The 22,629-nt window shown below is 36.7% G+C and overlaps 1 protein-coding gene across 2 annotated transcripts in view; it reads left to right on the forward strand.

The window, feature by feature from the left end:
- The window catches only part of CFAP54 (cilia and flagella associated protein 54), a 317,324-nt gene that overhangs the window by 131,830 nt on the left and 162,865 nt on the right, over nucleotides 1-22,629 (forward strand). For both annotated transcript variants that reach the window (XM_032874281.1, XM_032874282.1), the window contains exons 27-32: nucleotides 2,954-3,082; nucleotides 4,982-5,096; nucleotides 7,000-7,089; nucleotides 7,627-7,753; nucleotides 12,595-12,709; nucleotides 13,277-13,377. In XM_032874281.1, the coding sequence (XP_032730172.1) occupies nucleotides 2,954-3,082; nucleotides 4,982-5,096; nucleotides 7,000-7,089; nucleotides 7,627-7,753; nucleotides 12,595-12,709; nucleotides 13,277-13,377 (677 nt within the window). The remainder of the gene's footprint in view (nucleotides 1-2,953; nucleotides 3,083-4,981; nucleotides 5,097-6,999; nucleotides 7,090-7,626; nucleotides 7,754-12,594; nucleotides 12,710-13,276; nucleotides 13,378-22,629) is intronic.

Genomic DNA, 22,629 nt, shown 5'->3' on the forward strand with positions numbered 1-22,629 from the left:
TGAGATCCTAGTACATGTGGGAGGGATTAGTCTGGACAGGAGATTGACCTCTCTCCTCTAACAGGAGAGTAGGATGGTTGTAATTACAGTTTAGTGTGTAGGTATGAGACAAACTAGTTTCCCTACATTTCTTCTGTGAAAAGGAAGCAAGGTCATTTGCTGAGAGAGAGAGGGAGAGAGAGAGAGGAGGTGGGGAGTAAAGGTGGGTTACAGAGATTGAGAAGAATGGGAGGTTTCACAACAAACCCTGTGGAAGATGGAAGAGACTCCTGACCTGGAACAAAAGACCAGCATTTGGGGCCCAGTGCATGTTGAAGTCCTTGAATTCACATGCCTCCTCTCTCAGCTTCTTGTGATTTTGTGCAGCTTGGGGCTGGCCCTTCTTTGCTTTATTTGCCATCCACAACTCCACTGTCTTCTCCCACCCTCTGACCCCCACAACTTGAAGGATCATATTGAGATCCAAGTGATATTATTATAGATATGACCCTGAATATTTCTGGACATTTGTAAAAATTAAAACATATATTGATATCAGATTTTTGATGTTGGAGCTGGTTCTGTCCCAAACTGTTATGCTAAGAATTGCCCTTTCATGGGGTGCCTGGGTGACTCAGTGGGTTAAAGCCTCTGCCTTCGGCTCAGGTCATGGTTTCAGGGTCCTGGGATTAAGCCCGCATTGGGCTCTCTGCTCAGCAGGAAGCCTGCTTCCTCCTCTCTCTCTGCCTGCCTCTTTGCCTACTTGTGATCTCTGTCAAATAAATAAATAAAATCTTAAAAAAAAAAAAAAAAGAATTGCCCTTTCAGAAGCTTCCTTCAGCCTGATCAATAGCCCCAAAGCCCTGGCCTCACTTCGAGTCCCAAATTTTAGGTGTTCATTTTTTATAAACACATCTTTATATGGCTTTTCTGTTATGACATGGAAAGCCCAATTAGTCTAATGGCTCTGTTTCTTTTCTTTGTTCTGTTGAAAACATTGGTAATTTTTTCAGATGGCCTAATTTTTCTTCTTTAAGCAGAAATATTTTTTCTAAAAGTTGCCAGATTTCCAAATAAAGTGCCACTTCTGAGACATGTAATCTTAAATGTTTCATTAATTTGTATTGTTTAAAAATTATTATGCTAAACATCTGGCATGGTCTTTTTGTTTCTGTTTACCATTTGAATGTTGAGTAGAATTGGTTCTCTATTTTTCTGTTGATTGGAGAAATTATCATTTATCATTTTCTACTGGCATATTAAAGCGAGGGGGAAAAGATTACACTCTCTACTTCTCTCCAAGCCTTGGACCCAAGTATGTCAGAAAGCAATGTTGAAAGGAGAAGTATTTGCTCATTTCAGCTTTCTAATAAAACATACTCTCATATCAATTTTATAATGAGACTGGACTTGTTTTGCCTGGCATTCAAGGCCCTGTTTGGCCTAGTCCTACCTACTTTTTCAAACTTTATTTCACCATTTTCCTACGTACATTCTCTTCCACAGTCAGCTTTAGTTTAACACTATTGCCTGGTTCCACAGAAATATTTCCAGTTCTTAGCACTTTGGATCAGGTAGGTAGTATCAGATTTATGCAACTATTCATGTATATATCCTTTCCCTGGATGGGAATTAACAGTTGTTACTTATCTTAAATACTAAGTTATTCAGCTTAACACAACACACCTACATTTAACAAATTCCTACAAGCTTATTTATTCTCTTAGAGAATTGCCCTATGGGATTCACCATGAATGTGCCCCCTTTATATGATGGTTCACTACAACAGGGCATGTGCAAATTAGATTGCTGGCCAGAGAAACTTTTCCTGTCCATGCTGGAGCCCAGGTTTTAATGACTGGGTAAAGCTTTATAAATAAGGTGGGCAAGTTATTCTGAGAAATGCCTCAGGCGTACGAAGGCATGAAGTCCTGAAACCATGGGGAGTATCAGAATTTATATTTGGCTCAATATTTTCTAAGCATAAGGTATAAAGAAATGAATGGTTTATGCTAGAGAGGTAGCTAAGGTCCTGCGAGAGAAGGCCAAAGAGTAGTAATTAGTAACAAATTGTGCATGAGAGGGGCTCCTCTTTTTATGATTGCAGTGTCTGTTTCCCCTAGGGTTGACAGAGAATCTGCCCCAAACAGCTTATCTCTAGTCTAGTCCACTGCCAGAATATCTTTTAAATCATTTACTGATATAACTACCCCCTCCCAACCCAAGATATTATGATGTCAGTAATGTACCGTTTCATGTAGAAAGCTACTCCAGACAGGAGGTGGTAGTTTATGATCTTTTTACAATGATTTAACATGGATCTTTTAAGTGGAAATATTTTCTTTTTTTAATATTTTATTTTTTTATCAACATATAATGTATTATTAGCCCCAGGGGTACAGGTCTGTGAATTGCCAGGTTTATACACTTCACAGCACTCACCATAGCACATACCTTCCCCAGTGTCCATAACCCCAACCACCCTCTCTCTACCCCCGCCGCCCCCCCCGCAACCCTCAGTTTGTTTTGTGAGATTAAGAATCTCTTAAGGTTTGTCTCCCTCCCAATCCCATCTTGTTTCATTTATTCTTTTCCTACCCTCCATACCCCCCATGTTGCCTCTCAACTTCCTCATATCAGGGAGATCATATGATAATTGTCTTTAAGTGGAAATATTTTCTTAATTGTTAATTTCCTACACCAAAACATGTAGGTCTATATGTCCCAGAAATATGGGGAATTCATAATTGATCAGATAATCTTATTATTTGTCCTCTATTTAAAGCAGTGGGATCATGCAGTTTTAATTGTTGGGAAATAAGATCTGGAAGTAAACTTCCAGTTTCCTTAATAAAATCGGGAATTCTTAGTCTCAAAACATTAATGGGCTTGTGAATTTATGAAAGATGATTGATGACACTTGAAAATAGACAAATGTTTCCAACAGAGATAATTAATAAATATTTTTAATTAGATCCTGCGTTCATGGAAAGAATATGACCTGGCAGTAATGATTATAAATTATGGAAAAAAGATGTTGGATATCACATCAGCATGCAAATCTCTATTTGGTGTGTCTGACCAAGAAGAAATACAAGAGGAGGTAATTGATTTTTGTATCTCATCTTAAAAATATACTTATTTGAGTCTCTCTTTTTTTTTTTTTTAAGATTTTATTTATTTATTTGACAGAGATCACAAGTAGGCAGAGAAGCAGACAGAGAGAGAAAGAGGAGGAAGCAGGCTCCCCACTAAGCAGAGAGCCCGATGTGGGGCTCGATCCTAGGACCCTGGGATCACGGCCTGAACTGAAGGCAGAGGCTTCAACACACTGAGCCACCCAGGCGCCCCTTATTTGAGTCTCTTAAGGGTCATGTGGTTTTAGCAAATGTGTTAGAACATTGATCGGTTTTAAATTAGTCATATTTATATAAACAAAAAGTAATATGTGGTGAAGACCTTCCTTATTTAAAGGAATTCCTGCTAGAATACTGAAGAGTCCCCTCTCACCAGTACTGATCAGTAATCAGGCATTGATAGGGAGCTTCTGACACCCAGCAGAACCTAGAACTAAAAGCCCTCTAAAGTCTCCCTCAGATTGAGGATTTTATTATGCTGGGTGGGTTATCAAATGTAGTAAATACATGTCAGAACTTTTTACTTTGTTCACAGTAGATTTTTCTTAAACTCACTGTGACACCTAAATTGTCTTCTTTATGAGACTGCTAATGCCTGAGACTGCTTTTTAATTATCTGCCTCCCAAGCATGGGTCTTATGGAAGGGTCTCTTATAGAAACCATGTGGTTATGTGTTTTTGTGGATCATATTGTGAAATGTTGCTGAGTTTGTTGGGTTTCTGAGGAGCACTAGGAATCACTTGAAGCCCCTTCACTGCCTGGTGTAGGGGTGGAGACTATCACTTCTGGACTCTGTTTCCATTGGAATAGCCCCATTTCTGTCTCTTTTATATGCTGAATTATATGTAAGTGTTTGTTTGCTTGCCACAAAAAAGCTTCAAAAATCACCACTGTTTTCCTGGATGCATTTTTTTTTTTTAGGCCATAATTTTTTTGGGGGGATGGGAGTTATTTTGTCTAGAGAGAGTTTTGATTAAGCTGGATGCAGTTTGAGGGCTTTTTCCACCGAGTGTTGTTCGCTCTCAGAGTCCATCAGCTGGGCTATTTATGCCACCGAGACCTTGAGTCACAACCCTGTCCCTTCACATCACTCTAGGGCAGGACTCCTTGCTTCTTTCCGTGGAGCCTCAAGCCCAGCAGAAGGTCATGCTACTTCTTTCTAAGGCTGTAGGAACTGAGAAGCTAGTACCAAATTTAGAGGAGTCAGAACTCCTTATAGCCACTCAAGGTCCCTTTAAGCCTATAGGGGCTTGGGAGGGTTTTTGTCTTGTTTTGGTTTTTTGTTTTTTTGGAGAACAGGAGACATTAACACCTTCAGTTCTCAGGCTCAGACTGTTGAAAACATGGTGGGGAGTCTGAGCACAAACCTGCCAATGCTTAATCCACTAATTGCCGATCTTGTTATGTTTCACTGAAAGGCAAAGCAGCAAAGGCAATTAGCTTAGTTGTAAAGAAGCTCCTCAGGGAAAAAGAAAGGAAGAAGGAAAAAGGAATACATTTCTGAGGGCAGGCTGGGAATTTTCTTTTGAGGATTTTTTAGAGTTTGACCCTCATCTGCTTTTAAAAGAGATTGTGTATTGGATGAAAGGGGTGGTGCTAGTTGGGGGTGGGTAGTTACTGGAAGGGAGAAGGGAAGAGAAGAAATATTTTGGCCAACCTATATAAAACACTGAGTGTTACGTTTGTCATTTAGTTAGAATGAAATGACTGTGACTATTATTAATTTATATCACTTGGCCATGTAGATCATAGTTTTGTCTACCAAGCATGAAAGTATGAAATAATAATTTAAAGATTATTACTTGAAAGTGACAATTGTTGAAACATGTTGAGGTACATTCTGACACTTAACCAATGTTTATAGGGTTCTTCTAAGAAGTCTTCCAAGCCTAAGAAGCCACAGCAGATATTATTACCTGAAAAAATAAATGAACAGCTGGCCTTGTTGGAGACACACCTACTCAAACTGACAAAGCAATATAGTAATTTTTTTTCCTTTCTAGATACTTATGTTTAGTGTTATGTTTTTTAAAATCAGAAAATATTTTGTTAAAAGGATTAAGATGAGATTAGCATTTGGTAAAGACTTTAAGACACTTTTACATTATGCCAGTAATCCTAGCAATACTCTGTTAATAACGGATTGTTCACCACTCCCCCCTCCCCCACATGGTTCATGAAGATTAAGTGATTTATTTACGATTACATAGCTGGCTTGTTTTAGAGCCTAAATCTTCTGATTCTAAAGCAGGGTTTTCCCCCCTCAGCATTATTGCCAATTTGGGCCAGCTAATTCTTTGCTGTGGGGTACCACAGGACGCTGAGCAGAATCCCTGGCCTTTATCTGTACATACCGGGTACACCATCCTGCCAGCTGTGACAATCACCTGGGAGGCAAATGTTGCCAGATATATCGGAGAGGAGGACACAAAATTGAGAATCACTACTTTAGGCAAAAATGTAACCGAGAAATAAAAGGATAGCGTGGAAGTTGTTAATGTGTGAATGATCTGAATCACGGTCTACCCAAGTGAAAGAGTAGTTTAATTTTAGGTCATTGTGCGAAATAGTAATTTCATAATGGACCAATGTTAACACGATGATTGGAATTTTGGAGTTTGCAGTTTGGAAATCTGCTTAAGAAATTGATTTAGTTTCTGGTGGTGATAAATATTATCACACTTTTTAAAAGCAGGTACTTCAAATATTTTAGAAGAACAAGAGAGCATCTTTTCTCTCTAAATTTTTCTCAAGTCGGAGGTTCCACTTTGGGGCCCTCAGCCTCTTTGGAGCTGACTCCACTCATAGAATTCAGTGTCCCTCCACCTCTCTTATTGTTTACCTCAGTTATATTTGGGTCCAGAATTCCCAAACCTGGATATTTTTCTCTCTCTCTCAGTATGTTCCAAGTCTGTTTCAAGTTCAATTTATGGGTTGAACCCAAGGCTCTATTATTCACATAACCAGTAAACCTGATTTTTTTTTTTTTAAGATTTTATTTACTCACAAGGGAAAGAGAGAGAATGCATACACACACAAGTAGGAAGGGAGGCAGAGGGAGAAGCAGGTTCCCCACTGAGCAGGGAGCCCGACGCGGGGCTCAATCCCAAGACCCCAAGATTGTGACCTGAGCTGAAGGCAGATGCTTAGCTGAGTCACCTGCATGCCCCAAAATGTAAAGTGTTTTAGAAATGTGAACTATTTTCATATTATCAATACAAACTAAGAAGTACAGTATAATGTTACTAGCTAAATAATAGATTTAATAACAAGACAGTAATAAAAATAATAGTTTTATACTGTGCTTTCTGTATGCCAGGAACTATGTTAAATGTTTTATACATATACATCTAACTCTTATATAAGAACCATATGGGAGAAGTACTATTATCCTCATTTTAAAGTAAAGAAACTGAGGCAGAGAGATTTTGAGTAACTTCTCTAGGTCTTATATCTAAAAAGTATCAGTGTTAGAATTTGAACCCAGACAGCCTGGCTCCAGTAGTTATACTGTTCATTATCTATACTTTACTGTCTTTTAAAGGTAATTTTGAAAACATGAAGTTAATATAATTGGTATATTTTGAAGTCTGGGATTTGCTGATATACGACAGATATTGAATATGAGAGACTCATACCCTGGACACTATTCACCTATTTGGTGTTGGACTCCTTGGCTTTTTGGGGGGGAAAAATGAAAATAATTGAGATCACTGGAGTTTTTAAACTCCAGAATATAATGATATAGCTGACATTTTGAAGGCACATAATTTAAAATGAATATTTGAGCATTTTCCTATTTTTTATTCCTTCCAAAGAATTTTCATTTTTGATCATTCATGCTAAATGGAACCTACAACTTACTAATTTTTTAAACCTTAGATGTTACAACTGAACTCTCAGGAGCAGAGGACCCTATATTTCTTTACCCTATTGTTTTAAACTGGTCGGTCAAAGGTGCTGTGAAAGAAGGTAGGTAACCTAAATGTATATATGCTGTTCATTCAATTTTCTACTGAAGATCATTTATTCTGTGGGTTCTGTGGTTGTCTGAAAGCTTTCACCTTTCTAGTCTCTTGCCTAGAAGGTAAGTAGGTTCTTACCCATTCAGAATAATGTAGAATATTGACTATAAGTAATGTGATTTAAAGTCTGGAAAGACAGAACCTTGATGGTGACTTATTTTGGTAGTAAATGATATTAAGCTTGTGAAAACTAGGGAATTGAAAAATGTGAGTGATCTTTAAGTTCAGCTGTGAAGAAATAGCAATGTTACTGTTTAACTCAAAGTGAAAAAAATTAGGGTAACTAGTAATTCTGATAATTATCAGCAATTTATTCCCCTAACTTTTCATATAGTAGAGGCAAATTTAATGAACTATTTCTCAACACTGAGATATTTGGAAAAATAAATGAAATATAGACTATAAAGGATTATTTGACCTTAGACAGGAGGTCTATAAAGGATTATTTGCCACATTTACTGTTACACTTCTTTTTTTTCCACAGTTATGAAATTTAAGCAGAGACCTAGATTCCTAGAATTCTTTACACAAGTTATGCTAAAATGTATGAATGATGAAAAATTTCATCTTATGGTGGAGATAACAAATCCTGTTTATGACTTCTTGAAAAGGTATTTGTAATATATATTTTATTAATATTTATAACTTTAAAAGATAGGTAACATTGTCACCTTAAGTATATAGGATGGATGAAAAAGAAGATGGGGTACACACCGGGAGGGGGGGCGTGGTAAAGAGCCACCAAAGAGAAAGTGAGGATTTGTGTCTGTGATTGTAAATAAATAAGTAAACAAATAAACAAAAAACAAACATTTTCTTCCAAGGACTGGGCTTTTGCTTCACCATTGGGCATAGACCTCTCTCTCATTTTAGTAAAAAAGAAACATCAATAACACGAGGTCTATTTAAACAATGGCAGCAAAAGAGAAACATTCTCAAAAAAAATATAGAAAAAATTCTTCCTAAAACAGGCCCTTCATTTATTAGAACTAAAGCTTGGAATATATGTACTTCATATTCCTAAATGATAAAGGAGGAAGTTGCTTTTATTAAATGAAACAGGTTATAGTAGTCCCAGAATTAATCAGAAAGTGCTATTAAATTAAAAAGATTGTAGCTGAGATTAGAAGTTTGGAAGCTGTGAATCACATTCTTAATTCCAAAGAGAAACAGAAAATACTTTTGGTTTGCCTTGTAATTTAGAGGGCTGACTGTGGAGGTCCAACCTAAGAATAATAGATACTCTGAAAGAGAGAAGCAGAGTGAGTGGCTTAGCAGTATTGACCAGTGGTATAACAAAAGACTCAAGGTTGGAGATTGAGCAGTATGACTGAGTTCAAAACAAAGGTAGTGATTTCAGTTTTCAAGGCTGAGCAGATGTTTTAAGATGCTCTGCTTCAAGTCCAGGGAATATACAGGAGGAACAGATGGGACACCTTGATTTCTACCTTGATAGGAATATCTATTTTCTTTTTATGTTTGTATGCTTAACATATTTTTGCACAAAGAAAATACTCTGCAACAGGCAAATGTGCAGCTGTATTCTCTTCCAATTTTATGGTTTCACAATTTATATTTAATGTTTTAATCCGTATGGAATTTATTTTGGTATGGGGATTTAGGTTAAACTTTAGGTTCCCCAGTTTACCAGTTGTCCTGGTAACATTTAAAGAATGATCTCTTTGTTACTTATTTTCAGTTCAGCCTTTTCATATTCAAAGTGGGTGATTCTACCAATAATGCTTATAAATCACAATGAAGATATTTCATGAATTTTCATGTTTTACATAACAAAAAAAATCAGTGTATATGGAAATAACTTCTGAAATAACTGATTTCACAAAATATAATAGTATTGAGAGAGTTTAACATGCTACTTTAAAAAGAACAAAAGGACACAGAAAATATATATATTTAACAAGACTAATTTCATATATATACACGGACAATTGAGACTAAACATCCTTTAATGCACTCATTAAATTTTTAAAAAAGTAATATTTAAGTTGCAAAATAGGGCTCAGTAGAAAACCTAGACTAAAATTTGTAAAGACCACATTCTCTTACAGTATAATAAAACTGAAATTTTATAACAAAATACATTACTGTTGTATATATAATTATTGGATCAAAAAAGAAATCTAACCAAAAGTGTAGAGACTTTTGAAAGTAATGATGATGAGAAAAGTTAGTATCAAATGTGCTCAAAACAGCAATTAGAAATTCTTAGCTTTAGAAGCCTTTATTACTAAGTAAGAAAAATAAAATGAATTTTTATTGAACTCAAGCAATTAGGAAAATAAAATAGATATAAGAAAGCAGAAAACAGAAAATGAAAATACAAATTGAAATTAAACAATTAGAAGTTGGTTTTAAAATCATATAATTGAAGGCACACTTGGGTGGCTCAATTGGTTATTAAGCATTGGACCCTTGACTTCAGCTCAGGTCATGGTCTCAGTTGTAAGATTGAACTCCCATATGGTTCCATGCCTGCTTGAGAATATTTCTCTTCCTTTCCCTCTGCACCCCCACCTTCCTCTCTTTAAAAAAAAAGTAATAATTTAATTGATAGCTGCTAGAGCTAGTTCTTTGAAGATATTAATAAATTAGGTGAATTCCAGCCACCGTAATAAGAAAAAGTGAAATACAAGTAATCCAAAGAAGTAATAATCCTAAATTTGGAGGGTTTAAACAAACATTAGGTAACAGCATATACAATTTAATATGAATGAATTTGAAATTTCTCATGGAAAGTGATGATAATCTGGAAAAATTTAAATTATAAAAATTGACTAAAGTATTAAAAAGAATTTGAATGGCTCAGATTTTTTTGTTAGGCTAGTTCTTTCATAATTTAAAGGAACAAATAAGTTTTACTTTATATAAAGCTACTTCAACACATGGGTATAAAATTTCCTAGAAAATTTATCACAGGAGTCTCTGATAACAGGTTTATAAAAAGAATTTAAAAAATAGAAAATTATGAATCAGTCTTACTTAGCAGTATATAGAAACAAAAATTCATAAAACAGCTTATAAATTCAGTGTTGAAAATATAGATCTTATTATTAATATAAATATAGTAAAAAATCTGTAAATGCAATTATTACTGACAGTCAAAGGAGCCTATGGTAGATGCTAAAAAGTCATGTGGTGAAATTCAACAACCGTTCTTGGCAAAATAGGATTAGAAGAATAGTTTCTCTTAAAATAAGCTTTATAATAAGGAAACTTATTATTCCCTCTATCACTTAATATTGTTCTGAAAAGCCTTGCCTATGCATTAAAATAAGAAATAGAAATTAGGATTGGAATTCATGTGATTATCACATAATAGGGTCTCAAAAATGTTTATCAAATGGATTCCACAGTGAAATACTCTGAAAGGGAGAAAAAATGATTGGTATTTGCAAATAATAATTTTTTAAACTTAAGCTAATTAACTGACAACTATCAGAAATAATAATAGAATTCCATAGGATTCTAGCTAGCTACAAAACCAATAGCTTTCCCATATCAACTAGAAAGTATAATGGAAAGATGATCCCATTTCTATGAAGCATGGGATTAAAATTTATCAGGATTTGTGAGGGGACTTAGGCTAATAAAAGAAGACCAAACATTTTTACTAAGAGATATTTTTTAAAATGACTTGGATAAATGGGGATATAATGCATTTCTTGATGGGCAGATGGACTACTGTAATTTCTATTATCTTCAAATTAATTTGTTGATTTAATGTAATTCCAATCATGTTAGCTTTATGGAATTGTGTAGAATAATAAAAAATATTCAAAAAATGAAAGAGCAGAAGAGATTTGTATTATCAGATAAAGTGTAACAGAGTTCTGTTTGTGAAATAATAGGTAGACAGCTATTGGGGTTCAAAGTTTCACGTTAGAAACAGGTAGTAATATAAGTAATCAACACAATGACTAAGCCATGAAATCAAAGATCGATAGCATTGACTACATAGAAATTTTCAAATACCATTTTTCATAACATGCCATAAACAAAATAAAAAGCTAGGAGGAAGCATTCTGTGAAGAGGTTGAGAAGTGGAGGAGTTTAATTATTCAAGGCGTGAAAGTTCTTCAGAGCATGGAAGTGAATGTTAAGAAGATAGCAGGATGGCAATTGTTTATTTGTGACCTCCTCTCCTTCGCATCTCTTTCTGCAATAACAGCAACCAGCTTTCTGGGGGTTGGGAGATTCAGGAGGTAGGGAAGTGACCAACCTGCTTAGGAAATGCAGTGCAAGTTGCAGAGGTTGGATTCCCATCTCCCCGTGGTCACTGGTCTAAGCTTCTTAGTTCAGGCAGAATAAACATTTGCCAAAATGAATGCTAATTAGCTGGGGGACACTTGGAATTGCTGCAGCTGCTCTGGAGTCCTAACCAACCACAGGATCCAGGATGATCATCATCAAAATTGAAGACTAAGATAGATTTGGAACCCCAAACCATGTAACTAGCTATCCCGACTCACCCAGTCATTTCATTAGCCTTCTATTGATGTGACCCTACATTTTATTCCCTTTAAAGTTTTGGACCCCAGTTATCATGTGATAGGTTTTTTTTTTTTTTTTTTTAAGATTTTATTTATTTACTTGAGAATGGGAATGCATGTGGAGGGAAGAACGGGAGGGAGGGAGAGGGACAATTTGACTCTGTGCTGACTTGGTGCTCAATCCCAGGACCCTGAGATCATGACCTGAGCCCAAACTAAGAGTTGGTTGCTTAACTGACTTGTCCAAGCTCCTAGCCACTTAACCAGCTGAGCCACCCGGGCACTCCCAATTATAGCAGGATTTTGCTGGAATTAGCAAATATTTACTCAAAGAAATATAATTTTTAGAAAATATATAAGTTGCAGGGAAAATAAGTATGAGTAGAAGGAGAGATAATAAGAGATTTAACAGTATTTGAAGAATTATCATAGGGGTCCATGGCAGATTGAAAAAATGAGATTAAGAACTTTCAATAAATGATTAGGGGAAGAGAAAAGTTTTTGTAGTCAGATAAAATGCTTAGGACCTGTTGGTATCCAGAAAGTAATAGTGGCTAGGAGCCTGGACATTATGGAACCAAAGAGACTGAAATCTGTTGCAAGCAAGATAGCTTGTCCAAGGTCACTCTTACATCATTATCTTTTCTGTTTTGAAGGAATATGTTCATGTTGTTTTATTTTCAATCCAGTTCTATTTTTCCTATGTCACACATCAGCTGTCATCACATCTTGTGGCATGATTTACATTTTGTTCTTTCAAGAGGCTAGCTATTCCTTGATGTTCAGGAATATCACAATCTAATTTATGCATGAGACACAAACAATTTTAGATATTCTTCTTTTATAATTTCAGTGACAACATTCATTAAAGATTTATTGTTTTGGTATAGTTTTGCAAATTCTTACAGATCCTTTTAACTGACTTTGTCTTTTTATATCAGGAGGAATGAGTCCCTACTTGGAATAAGAAAAACGAAATATAAGGATAATATTCTGTGTAAAAAGACAACCAAATCTTTGAAGAAGTTCAAAGCTGCAGTAATGGAAATTGGAAGAGTAAGTTTCTTATGAGTTTTGAATTTTAAGTTAATGAAATAAGAGATTCACATATCTAAAGATGATTAGCTACATTATAATTTATTATAATATGAAACAAGGAAATATCAACAAATAATTTTATTATTATACAGTACATTATAATTCTTTTTCTTTACTTTTGTTTTGAGAGAGAGAGAAAAAGAGAGTGCTGGCATGTGTGTGTAAGTGGGAGGGAGGAGGAGCAGAGGGAGAGAGAGAATCTTACTTAAGCAGGCTACACTTGGAGCCTGACTTGGGGCTTGATCTTAACAACTTTGAGATCATAATCTGAACCCAAATCAAGAGTTGGACACTTAACTGACTGGGCCACCCAGGTGTCCCAGTACATTATAATTCTTACGTTATCATATGGTTATTTTTATAATCATATTTTCTTGTTTTTTTTGATAGTAATTTTAATTGAGTGGTATAAAGAAATCACTGTATTTCAATGTCAAGAGATAAGCATTGAATATGAGTAAATTATAATATTATGTTTAGAATTTAGCTTTAATTTGTAACATTTTTGTCATCTCTCATATTAAGACTGTAGAACTGTTGCCAAGGAGAAGAAGTAAAAGAAATGAAACTCTAAGAGAATTTTTTTCCAAAAATCCATCTGTTTCTGAAATGGTGGAACATGAAAGGTATTTACTGATTAATTAATTCAGGAAATATTACTGTGTCGTTGGCATTATTTTCAGAATGAGGGATATAATGGTGGACTAAATAGATAAGATCAGTGCCCTTGGGGAACTTACATACTAATGACAGGAGCACAATAAATAAGTAAACACACAAATAAACAAGACAGTGTAAAATTTTGGTACATTTTATAAACTAAGTGAACAGGATGATATGTTATAGATTAACTGGCCTTGGGTGGAAGTGATGGCAGGAGTAGTTTAGATAGGGTGGTTAAAAGACCAGTTCATAAATTACTTTGCATTATTTGTGGTCCTTAAGTTCTTGTCCAAAAAAACTGAAACCATAAAACTTATCATGGTAAATGTTTAGCTTCTATTTTTATGAGTATGAACTTACAATTCTTAAATATTCTTTATATATCTTATCTTTATTATATACATAGAATGTCTTTCTTTATCTGTTTAATGATTTCAATTTTTTTTTTTTTTTTTTTTTTTTATAATTTTATTTTTTATAAACATATATATATATATTTTTTTCCCCCAGGGGTACAGGTCTGTGAATCTCCACGTTTACAAACTTCACAGCACTCACCATAGCACATACCCTACCCAATGTCCATAACCCCCCCCAACCCCCCTCTGCCCAGCAACCCTCAGTTTGTTTTGTGAGATTAAGAGTCACTTATGGTTTGTCTCCCTCCCAATCCCAACTTGTTTCATTTACTCTTCTCCTACCACATTAACCCCCCATGTTGCATCTCCTCTCCCTCATATCAGGGAGATCATATGATAGTTGTCTTTCTCCGATTGACTTATTTCGCTAAGCATGATACCCTCTAGTTCCATCCATGTTGTTGCAAATGGCAAGATTTCATTTCTTTTGATGGCTGCATAGTATTCCATTGTATATATATACCACATCTTCTTTATCCATTCGTCTGTTGATGGACATCTAGGTTCTTTCCATAGTTTGGCTATTGTAGACATTGCTGCTATAAACATTTGGGTGCACGTGCCCCTTCGGATCACTACGTTTGTATCTTTAGGGTAAATACCCAGCAGTGCAATTGCTGGGTCATAGGGTAGTTCTATTTTCAACATTTTGAGGAACCTCCATGCTGTTTTCCAGAGTGGTTGCACCAGCTTGCATTCCCACCAACAATGTAGGAGGGTTCCCCTCTCTCCGCATCCTCGCCAGCATCTGTCATTTCCGGACTTGTTAATTTTAGCCATTCTGACTGGTGTGAGGTGGTATCTCATTGTGGTTTTGATTTGTATTTCCCTGATGCCGAGTGATATGGAGCACTTTTTCATGTGTCTGTTGGCCATCTGGATGTCTTCTTTGCAGAAATGTCTGTTCATGTCTTCTGCCCATTTCTTGATGGGATTATTTGTTCTTTGGGTGTTGAGTTTGCTAAGTTCTTTATAGATTCTGGACACTAGCCCTTTATCTGATATGTCGTTTGCAAATATCTTCTCCCATTCTGTCAGTTGTCTTTTGGTTTTGTTAACTGTTTCCTTTGCTGTGCAAAAGCTTTTGATCTTGATAAAATCCCAATAGTTCATTTTTGCCCTTGCTTCCCTTGCCTTTGGCGATGTTCCTAGGAAGATGTTGCTGCGGCTGAGGTCGAAGAGGTTGCTGCCTGTGTTCTCCTCAAGGATGTTGATGGATTCCTTTCTCACATTGAGGTCCTTCATCCATTTTGAGTCTATTTTCGTGTGTGGTGTAAGGAAATGATCCAATTTCATTTTTCTGCATGTGGCTGTCCAATTTTCCCAACACCATTTATTGAAGAGGCTGTCTTTTTTGCATTGGACATTCTTTCCTGCTTTGTCGAAGATTAGTTGACCATAGAGTTGAGGGTCTATTTCTGGGCTCTCTATTCTGTTCCATTGATCTATGTGTCTGTTTTTGTGCCAGTACCATGCTGTCTTGATGATGACAGCTTTGTAATAGAGCTTGAAGTCCGGAATTGTGATGCCACCAACTCTGGCTTTCTTTTTCAATATTCCTTTGGCTATTCGCGGTCTTTTCTGGTTCCATATAAATTTTAGGATTATTTGTTCCATTTCTTTGAAAAAAATGGATGGTACTTTGATAGGAATTGCATTAAATGTGTAGATTGCTTTAGGTAGCATAGACATTTTCACAATATTTATTCTTCCAATCCAGGAGCATGGAACATTTTTCCATTTCTTTGTGTCTTCCTCAATTTCTTTCATGAGTACTTTATAGTTTTCTGTGTATAGATTCTTAGTCTCTTTGGTTAGGTTTATTCCTAGGTATCTTATAGTTTTGGGTGCAATTGTAAATGGGATGGACTCCTTAATTTCTCTTTCTTCTGTCTTATTGTTGGTGTAGAGAAATGCGACTGATTTCTGTGCATTGATTTTATATCCTGACACATTACTGAATTCCTGTACAAGTTCTAGCAGTTTTGGAGTGGAGTCTTTTGGGTTTTCCACATATAGTATCATATCATCTGCGAAGAGTGATAGTTTGACTTCTTCTTTGCCGATTTGGATGCCTTTAATTTCTTTTTGTTGTCTGATTGCTGAGGCTAGGACTTCTAGTACTATGTTGAATAGCAGTGGTGATAACGGACATCCCTGCCGAGTTCCTGACCTTAGCGGAAAAGCTTTCAGTTTTTCTCCATTGAGAATGATATTTGCGATGGGTTTTTCATAGATGGCTTTGATAATATTGAGGTATGTGCCCTCTATCCCTACACTTTGAAGAGTTTTGATCAGGAAGGGATGCTGTACTTTGTCAAATGCTTTTTCAGCATCTATGGAGAGTATCATATGGTTCCTGTTTTTTCTTTTATTAATGTGTTGTATCACATTGATTGATTTGCGGATGTTGAACCAACCTTGCAACCCTGGAATAAATCCCACTTGGTCGTGGTGAATAATCCTTTTAATGTACTGTTGAATCCTATTGGCTAGTATTTTGGTGAGAATTTTTGCATCTGTGTTCATCAAGGATATTGGTCTGTAGTTCTCTTTTTTGATGGGATCCTTGTCTGGTTTGGGGATCAAGGTGAGGCTGGCCTCATAGAATGAGTTTGGAAGTTTTCCTTCCATTTCTATTTTTTGGAACAGTCTCAGAAGAATAGGAATTAGTTCTTCTTTAAATGTTTGGTAGAATTCCCCCGGGAAGCCGTCTGGCCCTGGGCTTTTGTTTGTTTGGAGATTTTTGATGACTGTTTCAATCTCCTTACTGGTTATGGGTCTGTTCAGGCTTTCTATTTCTTCCAGGTTCAGTTGTGGTAGTTTATATGTCTCTAGGAATGCATCCATTTCTTCCAGATTGTCAAATTTGTTGGCATAGAGTTGCTCATAATATGTTCTTATGATTGTCTGTATTTCTTTGGTGTTCGTTGTGATCTCTCCTCTTTCATTCATGATTTTATTTATTTGGGTCCTTTCTCTTCTCTTTTTGATAAGTCTGGCCAGGGGCTTATCAATCTTATTAATTCTTTCAAAGAACCAGCTCCTAGTTTCGTTGATTTGTTCTATTGTTTTTTTGGTTTCTATTTCATTGATTTCTGCTCTGATCTTTATGATTTCTCTTCTCCTGCTGGGTTTAGGGTTTCTTTCTTGTTCTTTCTCCAGCTCCTTTAGGTGTAGGGTTAGGTTGTGTACCTGAGACCTTTCTTGTTTCTTGAGAAAGGCTTGTACCGCTATATATTTTCCTCTCAGGACTGCCTTTGTTGTGTCCCACAGATTTTGAACTGTTGTATTTTCATTATCATTTGTTTCCATGAATTTTTTCAATTCTTCTTTAATTTCCTGGTTGACCCATTCATTCTTTAGAAGGATGCTGTTTAGTCGCCATATATTTGGGTTCTTTCCAAATTTCCTCTTGCGATTGAGTTCTAGCTTCAGAGCATTGTGGTCTGAAAATATGCAGGGAATGATCCCAATTTTTTGATAACAGTTAAGACCTGATTTAGAACCAAGGATGTGATCTATTCTGGAGAATGTTCCATGTGCACTAGAGAAGAATGTGTATTCTGTTGCTTTGGGATGAAATGTTCTGAATATATCTGTGATGTCCATCTGGTCCAGTGTGTCATTTAAGGCCTTTATTTCCTTGTTGATCTTTTGCTTGGATGATCTGTCCATTTCAGTGAGGGGAGTGTTAAAGTCCCCTACTATTATTGTATGATTGTCGATGTGTTTCTTTGATTTTGTTATTAATTGGTTTATATAGTTGGCTGCTCCCACGTTAGGGGCATAGATATTTACAATTGTTAGATCCTCTTGTTGGACAGATCCTTTGAGTATGATATAGTGTCCATCTTCATCTCTTATTATAGTCTTTGGTTTAAAATCTAAGTGATCTGATATAAGGATTGCCACTCCTGCTTTCTTCTGATGTCCATTAGCATGGTAAATTCTTTTCCACCCCCTCACTTTAAATCTGAAAGTGTCTTCGGGTTTAAAATGAGTTTCTTGTAGGCAACATATAGATGGGTTTTGTTTTTTTATCCATTCTGATACCCTGTGTCTTTTGATTGGGGCATTTAGCCCATTAACATTCAGGGTAACTATTGAGAGATATGAATTTAGTGCCATTGTATTGCCTGTAAGGTGACTGCTATTGTATATTGTTTCTGTTCCTTTCTGATCTACTACTTTTAGGTTCTCTCTTTGCTTAGAGGACCCCTTTCAATATTTCCTGTAGAGCTGGCTTGGTGTTTGCAAATTCTTTCAGTTTTTGTTTGTCCTGGAAGCTTTTAATCTCTCCTTCTATTTTCAATGATAGCCTAGCTGGATATAGTATTCTTGGCTGCATGTTTTTCTCGTTTAGTACTCTGAATATATCATGCCAGCTCTTTCTGGCCTGCCAGGTCTCTGTGGATAAGTCTGCTGCCAATCTAATATTTTTACCATTGTATGTTACAGACTTCTTCTCCCGGGCTGCTTTCAGGATTTTCTCTTTGTCACTAAGACTTGTAAATTTGACTATTAGGTGACGGGGTGTGGACCTATTCTTATTGATTTTGAGTGGGGTTCTCTGAACCTCCTGGATTTTGATGTTTGTTCCCTTTGCCATATTGGGGAAATTCTCTCCAATAATTCTCTCCAATATACCTTCTGCTCCCCTCTCTCTTTCTTCTTCTTCTGGAATCCCAATTATTCTAATGTTGTTTCGTCTTATGGTGTCACTTATCTCTCGAATTCTGCCCTCGTGGTCCAGTAGTTGTTTGTCCCTCTTTTGTTCAGCTTCCTTATTCTCTGTCATTTGGTCTTCTATATCGCTAATTCTTTCTTCTGCCTCATTTATCCTAGCAGTGAGAGCCTCCATTTTTGATTGCACCTCATTAATAGCTTTTTTTATTTCAACTTGATTAGATTTTAGTTCTTTTATTTCTCCAGAAAGGGCTTTTATATCTCCCGAGAGGGTTTCTCTAATATCTTCCATGCCTTTTTCGAGCCCAGCTAGAACCTTGAGAATCGTCATTCTGAACTCTAAATCTGACATATTACCAATGTCTGTATTGATTAGGTCCTTAGCCTTTGGTACTGCCTCTTGTTCTTTTTTTTGTGGTGAATTTTTCCGCCTTGTCATTTTGTCCAGATAAGAGTATATGAAGGAGTAAGTAAAATACTAAAAGGGTGGCAACAACCCCAGGAAAATATGCTTTAGCCAAATCAGAAGAGATCCCAAATCGTGAGGGGGGGGGGGAAGGGGATAAAAAGAGGTTCAGAAAGAAAAAAAAAATAAAATAAAAAAGAAAAAGGAAACAAATAAAAAAAAGAAAACCAATAATGAAAAAAATATAAAAAGGAAAAAATATATATATATTGGATAAACTAGTTAAAAAACGTTAAAAAAGAAAAGGGTAAAAGTTTAAAAAAATTTAGCAGAAGAAGAGAAAAAAATTGAAAAAGAAAAAAAAATTAAATTAACTGCAAGGCTAAAGAATCATGGGGAGAAAGCCATGAGTTCTGTGCTTTGCTTTCTCCTCCTCTGGAATTCCGCTGCTCTCCTTGGTATTGAAACCGCACTCCTCGTAAGTGAACTTGGTCCTGGCTGGGTTTCTTGTTGATCTTCTGGGGGAGGGGCCTGTTGTAGTGATTCTCAAGTGTCTTTGCCCCAGGCGGAGTCGCACCGCCCTTACCAGGGGCCAGGCTGAGTAATCCGCTCGGGTTTGCTTTCGGGAGCTTTTGTTCCCTGAGCGCTTTCCGTAGAGTCCGGAGGACGGGAAGGAAGATGGCGGCCTCCCAGTCTCCGGCCCGGAGGAGCCGAGAGCTAGGGGTCCCACTCCTCAGTGCGCCCTCAGGGAACAGCGTCCAATTACTCCTGTCTGCCTGGCCTCCGGCTGCGCTCCGAGCTCACCGAGCCTGCGACCGGTTCAAGGTAAGCCCGAGCTGTGAGCTCACTCCTCGGCTCCGTCTCTGTAGCCGGCTTCCCTGTTCTAATACCTGCGAGCTCTGCGACACTCAGACACCCCGATCCTTCTGTGACCCTGCGGGACCTGAGGCCACACTGGCCCCGCGTGGGCTTCACCCCAGTTAAGCCTCTGGAGCAATGTCCCTCAGCGGAACAGACTTTTAAAAGTCCCGATTTTATGCTCCGTTGCTCCGCCGCTTGCCGGGAGCCGGCCCCTCCCCCCGGGGTCTGTCTTCCCGTCCCTTTGGATTCACTTCTCCGCCAGTCCTACCTTTCAGCAAGTGGTTGATTTTCTGTTTCTAGAATTGCTGTTCTTCTTCTCTTCGATCTCCCGTTGGATTTGTAGGTGTTTGCAATCTTTAGATAAGCTATCTAGCTGATCTCCCGCAACCTGAAGTAGTCTCAGCTGCTACTTCTCCGCCATCTTGACTCCTAATGATTTCAATTTTAAGAGCAACATGTACATATTAATAGAGCCACTCTCACTTTGCATTTACCTACTATCTGTTTATTCATTTTCTTTATTTAAATTATGATTTTTTATGCTATAAATGCTATATTAAGAAAACAAGTTCAAATATACAATATTATACCACAAGGAACTAGAAAAAAATGAAACTTGGCTGAAATTTAGTTGAGGAAGGAAATAACAAAGAAAAATCAGAAATAAATAAAATAGAGACCAGAATAAGCAATAACATAATATTGAAAGTAATGACCAGTTTTTCCAAAAAAGACCCAACAAACAAAAAACAAAAAACCCCAAAATTGACAATGCTCTAATTACATCAACTAAGAAAAAAAAAGAGAAGCCTCAGTCTCAAAAACCAAAATAAGTGGGGGCACCTGGGTGGCTCAGAGGGTTAAGCCTCTGCCTTCGGCTCAGGTCATGATCTCAGGGTCCTGGGATCGAGCCCCACATCGGGCTCTCTGCTAAGCAGGGAGCATGCTTCCCCTTCTCCCTCTGCCTGTCTCTCTGCCTACTTGTGATCTCTCTCTCTCTGTCAAATAAATAAATAAAAATCTTAAAAAAAAAAAAGAAATGGAAGAGAAAAAAATAGAACAGATAACCACAAAAATATATAGTATGGTAACAGATTACTAGAAACAATTATATATTAACAAATCAGATAATTTAGGAAAAAACCCAGATAATGCTAAAAACAAACAAGTTATCAAGATTGAATCATGAATCTTGAAATAGAACATCTTCTTAGACCAATAACAAGAATTAAAGTTGAATTAGGAATAAAAAATCTCCCAGCACAGAAAAGCTCTAGATCACCTTGTTTCATTGGTGAATCTACCAAGCATTTAAGAAAAATAATTAATGACAATCTTTATCAAAATTTTACAAATAATGGAATAGAGGGAACACGTTCAAAATCATTGCATGAGGCCAGTACTACCCTAAATACCAAAACAGGATAAAAATAATACAAGAACAGAAAGTCTAATTTTCTGACATAAGTATTGCTACTCTGACTTTCTTTTGGCATCCAATTGCATGATAAATGTTTCTCCACCCCCTCACTTTCAATCTGCATATGTCTCTAGATCTCAGATAAGTCTTTTATGGCCAGCATATATAGATGGGTCTTGTTCAGTCCATTTACATGCAAAGTAATTATTGATAGATATGGAGTTATTGCCATTTTATTACTTTTTTGTCATTTCTGGAGGTTTTCTCTGATCCTAGCTTGCCTTTGTCACTTTTGGTCTCTCCTTTCCACTCAAAAGAGTTCCCTTTAGTATTTCTTACAGGGCTGGTTTAGTGGTCATGAACTCCTTTAGTTTTCATTTGTCTGGGAAACTATTTCTCCTTCTAATCTGAATGGTAGCCTTGCTGGATAGAGTATTCTTGGGAGCAGATTTTTCTCATTCAGCAGTTTGCATATATCATGTCATTCCCTTCTGGCTTGCCAAGTTTCTTTTGAGAAATTTCCAGGTAGCCCTATGGGTTTTCCTGTGTAAGTTGACGACTTCTTTTATCTTGCTGCTTTTAAGGTTTTTTTCTTTATTACTATATTCTGCAAATTCAATTACAATATGTCTTGGTGTCAGCCTGCTTTTGTTGATTTTGATGGGGGTTCTCTGTGCCTCCTGGACCTGGATGTCTGTTTCCTTCCTCAGATTAGGGAAGTTTTCTGCTGTTATTTCCTGAAATAAATCTTCTGCCGTCCTTTCTCTCTCTTCTTCTGAGACTTCTATGATATGAATGTTATTACATGTGATGGAGTCACTGAGTTCCCTAAATTTATTCTTGTGTTGCATAATTCTTCTTCCTTGCTTTTGTTCAGCTTCATTGTATTTCATTATTTTGTCTTCTAGGTCACTAATTCATTCCTCTATTTTTTTTTTTTCCCAGCCTACTATTCATTGCATCAAACCTGGTTTTTTTTTTTTAATAGCATTTAAAAAAAAAAGATTTTATTTATTTATTTGACACAGAGAGAGAGATCACAAGTAGGTAGAGAGGCAGTCAGAGGGTTGGGGAAGTAGGTTCCTTGCTGAGCAGAGAGCCCGATGCAGGGCTTGATCCCAGCACCCTGAGATCATGACCCGAGCTGAAGGCAAGGCTTAACCTACTGAGCCACCCAGGCCCCCTCATCAAACCTGTTTCTAATCTCATTTATTGTATTCTTCATCTCTCATTGACAGAGAGTGTAGTCATGTAGATATGAACATATTATGTAGATATGAACATTTTTCACATTACTAGTTATAGCTAAGTTGCTCTTAAGTTTCTGTTAGTCATGTGTCAAGTTTCCATTTTGAACATCTTTACCAACACTTGATAGTATTATCAAATTTTTGAATTTTTATGGACTGTGGAGTTCTGA

This window comes from Lontra canadensis, unplaced genomic scaffold (assembly GCF_010015895.1).
Source record: "Lontra canadensis isolate GAN:19392208 unplaced genomic scaffold, GSC_riverotter_1.0 scaffold52, whole genome shotgun sequence".
NCBI classification, from domain to species: domain Eukaryota; kingdom Metazoa; phylum Chordata; class Mammalia; order Carnivora; family Mustelidae; genus Lontra; species Lontra canadensis.